At 40.6% G+C, this 5,312-nt stretch overlaps 1 protein-coding gene across 1 annotated transcript in view; it reads left to right on the top strand.

Annotated features, from left to right (window-relative positions):
• Positions 1–4,591, top strand: part of LOC106811385 (fasciclin-2-like) — a gene marked incomplete at its 3' end in the record, with an annotated part of 23,479 nt that extends 18,888 nt beyond the window's left edge. The window contains 1 exon segment of the mRNA XM_014814973.1: positions 4,375–4,591. Coding sequence (XP_014670459.1) covers positions 4,375–4,591 — 217 coding nt within the window.
• Positions 4,592–5,312: the final 721 nt, after the last annotated feature.

Below are 5,312 nucleotides of genomic sequence, written 5' to 3'. Positions count from 1 at the left end.
GAGAGACTGAGGAGAGAGAAGAAGAGAGAGACGAGGATGGGAGAGGAGAGAGAGAGAAGAGAGAGAGAAGACGAGACGAGAGGAGAGATTAGAGAGATGAGAGAGAGAGAGAGAGGTAGAGAGTTTTGAGAGAGAATAGATTTGAGAGAGAAGAGAGAGAGAGAGTTGTGGGTGGATATGTGGATATATTATATATTGCTTTGTATGGTAGGTGACAACCACGTTACACGGAGTACGTCGTACGGCCTCAGCTCGGGGCGGCATCATCGGCCATCATCATCGTCTGTCGTGCTCGTCATCGCCGTTGGTCGTCGACCTGCTTGCTCTGCATGTTCTGAACTGCGGATTCATCTTCTACTGCTTCGTCAGACGCGTGCGGCAGAGACAACCCCGAGGAGTTTGACATCGAAGGCCGTGTCTCGAAAGAAGGTGAGTGGCGAGGTGTGGGGGTGGGAGGAGTGAAGTGGGGGGCGCGTCGAGTCTGTGGTAGCTTGGGATGCTTAAGTAAGGATCTTTGGCTAGGATTTACAAGGAATCTTAGGAGACCGATCTTGGAATGACCTTAGAAGAATCTTAAAAGGGTCTTAGAAGGATCTTAGGAGGATCTATGCAGAATCTTAAAAGAATCTTAGAAGGGTCTTAGAAGGATCTTGGAATGACCTTAGAAGAATCTTAAAAGGGTCTTAGAAGGATCTTAGGAGGATCTATGCAGAATCTTAAAAGAATCTTAGAAGGGTCTTAGAAGAATCTTTGAATGATCTTAGAAGAATATTAGAAAGATGTTAAAAGGATCTTAGAATAACCTTAGAAGGATCTTAGAAACAATTAAATATCGGCCAGATCATCAGTGATATCGGATGTTAAATATAATATGTAAAAAAATAAATTAATATAATGACGTTAAAGTTAATTAGCTCACACTAGGCTCTATCCAGCTTCTACGGTATTGCACATAACACATAATTGTAGGTGCTAGGTGTAAATTACGTGTCTAGATGTGACCCAATGGGAAACTGAAAACAGTAGGTTTCTTTATAATGACGTTCCAAGGGAGGTCATTGGCTGAATTAACAACGGTTCGGAATCGTCTGTGGGGTATGGGAATTCATTTAATACCTAAACGTGAGATGAGCCCAACTAGGGGTAGTTTATAAATAAAAGATGCTGATTAGAGTGTCCAGTAGTGTCCGATTAAAATGTCTGTCCTGGTGGAGACGTAGCAGACTCATGGCTATGCGTGATGCTTACAGTGTGACGCAGGGATCCGACTTGTTTATGGATCATCAGGAAATAGAGTGAGAATATTACCATATGTTACGTTATCACCATCTATGGAGCATGTGGTGATTGGTGGTTTTTCTTCGGCATGAATATATCTCTGGGTCGTATTGCAGTCCAGTCCTATATCTCAATGCATTAGAATGTTTCTCAATTTTATCACTTCCCCTTTGCCTACTCGTTGGATGTCACTTGCCCACTTCGTCTCTTTTTCTCGGGTAGAGAATTGTCTGAGATATGTGGGGACAATAATAGGTGTGCATGTCTATAGGCCTTTTCACTCCATCGTTTACAGATAATCATGGGTTTTACCAAGTTGAATATGAGGGCCAGTGTATTCATAAAATTGGATTGGTTCTCTAAATCAGTAATTATTTTTCACCATCTATTTTAAACAGTGTGAAACTACCTGCCAAATTTGTACGTTTTTCTTGAAGTTGGGTAATTTTGTGTCAAGTTTAAAACTTTATATGGGAATGACCGAGGACTATGAAAAAGTCTATGCGGTGTATATAGTGCACGTTGTATTGTTACAACTTTTCTGGCAATGGTTCTGTTGCATGGTAGATATATCCTGTCTTCACAATTTAGAGTAGTAAGGTTACATTAAGGTGTATTTTAAGGACACAGTACTTTGTGCAAAATGGCAAGATCTAGTTGTAAACACGTAGATAACTTTGGAAGGGGTTGTTGCTAAGGTTGAAAAGTAAACTTTAAAAGTGTTTATGTCTAAATGACATGGTTACTGGTGCCAGCGCAATAACAGGCACTTTAGTAGTTGATTACAATCCTTTAGTAGAGCGTAGTAATGCACATCAGCTGCTAATTAATTAAGTTTTAATTCTATCTGTCTGTGTATGTATTTACATATATATGTATATAGACATGCATGTATTTATTTTGTTATAATATTTTATGTAAGTATAAATATGTTAAGTCCTGGAATGGCGGATGCCTCTGATGATGTATCCCTAATTAGCAATGATAAACGGTTGCGATGTGATTAACATTGTTGTTGTGACTCGTTGCAATAATATGTAGTGATGATCATTATCGAATTCTGTTTGTGCCTTGCTACTACGTGTCTGCTAAGCTTTACCTGTCTGTGAATAGATGTATGAAGATATATAGAAAATCTATCTATCGGTCTGTCTATGTGTGTGTGTCTGTCTGTTTGTTTCAATTTTTCATACATCTGTACAAGGCATAGTGCAAAATCACTTTTGTTTTCTATAGGTTTTTGGGACCATTTTAAAATTTTCCCCACACATTTCGGAAGGAAACATGTCACCTTGTTAATTCAAAAGATAATATTGCTACTAATCATAATAATTAAGCTTCACGTGTTTTTATACCTGCCCAACTATCTATTTGTTTTTAACTTCATCTTATGCCACAATAATAAATCTTTTTAAACCATTTTTTCTCATATTTAAATGTACTTGGAGCAAAATTTAATTACTGTTTTTGTGAGGTATTTGGAATTGTGTAACAAACTCTAACAAACCCTAATCCTAACAATACAAAATACTGAATATTTTGACTAAAAATTCTTTGTGGCAGGTTGCATCGGAAAACGCGTTTTGAAAACCTGAGCATTGGCACAAATTTTTATCCCGCTGCTCATTTTGAGTTGCAAAAGTGAGTTTTCACTGTTGCTATTTGTGTTGTTGCTGTGTTTAGTTGCTCAGCTAATCTCTGTCTTGTTGCCTTCGCAATATCGCTATCGCCACAGTGGTCAGACTTCTATCAGCGATATGGGGCAAGAGAATCTAGGGATAGACCTGCAAGAGAAGCAGCCAGAGCAAGCGGAAGAGGAGCGTACTGCGGCAGAGTAAGACTGCATGCAAGGTTCCTCAGCATGGGGGAGCTGTCTGTACCTCTCTCTGTCTGTCTGTTTCTCTCTCTCTCTCTCTCTTTATCTCCCTCCTCTCTCTCTCTCGCTCCCCCTCCCTCTTTCTCGCTCTCTCTCTCTCTCACTCTTGCGTTTGGAAAATTGGAGTGTCATGGCATGCTAACATTAATTCGCACTGTGATTCCATTTTTGATTTTCTTCTTTTTCAAATAGCACTGTTCAAGGAGTATGTATGATCCCTCTCTCGTCCCTCTTTCTCTTTATCTCTTTATCTCTCGTCATTCTCTTCTTTAATAAAAAGGTTTCACTACTACATGCATGAACTGTTTATATACTAACTATTGCTATACTCATATCTATAACTATTGCGAACTCGTTTTTGTTATACACCTTATATGTATATGTATATATATGTATAATATGTAATATATACTTTTTTCGTATCTGTGTAATGATATTGCGTAGCTGAATTCACTGTTAGTGTGTACACTACAACTCTATTCCAGATTAGCTTTTATTATTCTACAAGTGGCATTTTTATTGTGTGTATGTCGTTTACTGTGTATAATTGTGTGCGAGTGTGTATGTGCGTGTATGCCTGTGTCACTGAACCAAAATCATTTTTCCTCATAATTTAATATGTTTTACCTATACTTTATATTTTGACCCCCTAATCTTTACCACACCTTTATCAGAGTGATCCCCATCTGATCCGTACGTGGAGGGCACCCAGCCGGTGAGTCCGCACGCACACGCACGCATGCACACACGCTCACACCCACGCACACGCACGCACACACACATGCACGCACGCACGCACGCACGAATGCACAAATGCATCGGATCGGCAAGGACAAGCCGTACGTGGAGGCACCCAGCCGGTGAGTCCGCGTGCCCGCACGCATGCACACGCATGCACGCACACACATGCGCACATGCACGCGCACACATGCACGCACGCACGCATGCACACACGCACACGCACGCATAGGGCTGGTCAAAGTTATAGCCTCGTTTAAATTTGAACGAATGTTGAATGTGCGGTGCAACTTTTGGATTATTATGTTGTGGGTTATGTTAACTATATTCATCACATCACGTCACGAGCCGCTTTGTGCTAAACGCGGCATTTTTGGAACCTTTTTATGTGGTGATCAAAACCCGGTAGTGCGTCCACAAACATTTATGACAACTTTTTTGCCAAGGAAACACAGTTTTAACGCTTTGCCCGCCTCCTGTAGGACGATTCGCGCATCACGATCAAAGCTGAGAATGGTCCTCAGTATCCGGGGGAGATCCCCAGCACCATCAGCCGACTACGCATCATCAACACCCGCCATAGCGACAACGGCGTGTACCGTTGCCAGGGCAACAACCAGGCAGTCGAGTTGCTGCGAGACGATGAGTTGAGGCAAATATGGCCGCCGTACCGGATCGAGAACGAGCTGATCGTGTTCTGTAAGTATTGATTTAATTATTTATTATATAAGATTTTGCAAGTGTTTTGTAAGTATTGAACTTGATTGTGTTCTGTAGGTATTGATTTAATTATATATAATACAAGATTTTTGCAAGTATTGAGCTTGATTATGTTCTGTAAGCGCAGAACAAGAACTGATTCTATAAATCTATTAATATGGTGTCAGGGTGGCGTCGCTGACAACAGAAACTTGCAGAGCACTATTTTCGCTGTGACTTTAATGTTTTGAAATCGCTCATCTGAAGCTAAATAACCATTCGGCAATCGGGTGCAGCAAATATATGAGCATTTCTTGTTCCTCTTATTGTTATCAGGAGTAAATAATCACAAATTTGTGTTTATTTACTCCTGTCATTATCGATAGTTATGTTCGTAATATGGTAGCTTTCGCCTGGTCGTAGGTAGACAGTTCGTGATATTGTAGCTTCTGCCTGGTAATAGGTAGACAGTTCGTGATATGGTAGCTTCTGCCTGGTCGTAGGTAGACAGTTCGTGATATGGTAGCTTCTGCCTGGTAATAGGTAGACTGTTCGTGATATAATAGCTTCTGCCTGGTAATAGGTAGACAGTTCGTGATATGGTAGCTTCTGCCTGGTAATAGGTAGACTGTTCGTGATATGGTAGCTTCTGCCTGGTAATAGGTAGACAGTTCGTGATATGGTAGCTTCTGCCTGGTAATAGGTAGACTGTTCGTGATAT

This window comes from Priapulus caudatus, unplaced genomic scaffold (assembly GCF_000485595.1).
Source record: "Priapulus caudatus unplaced genomic scaffold, Priapulus_caudatus-5.0.1 Scaffold533, whole genome shotgun sequence".
In the NCBI taxonomy this organism is placed as follows: domain Eukaryota; kingdom Metazoa; phylum Priapulida; class Priapulimorpha; order Priapulimorphida; family Priapulidae; genus Priapulus; species Priapulus caudatus.
The sequence above is the reverse complement of the archived record's forward strand: the minus strand, read 5'-3'. Positions and strand labels throughout refer to the sequence as shown.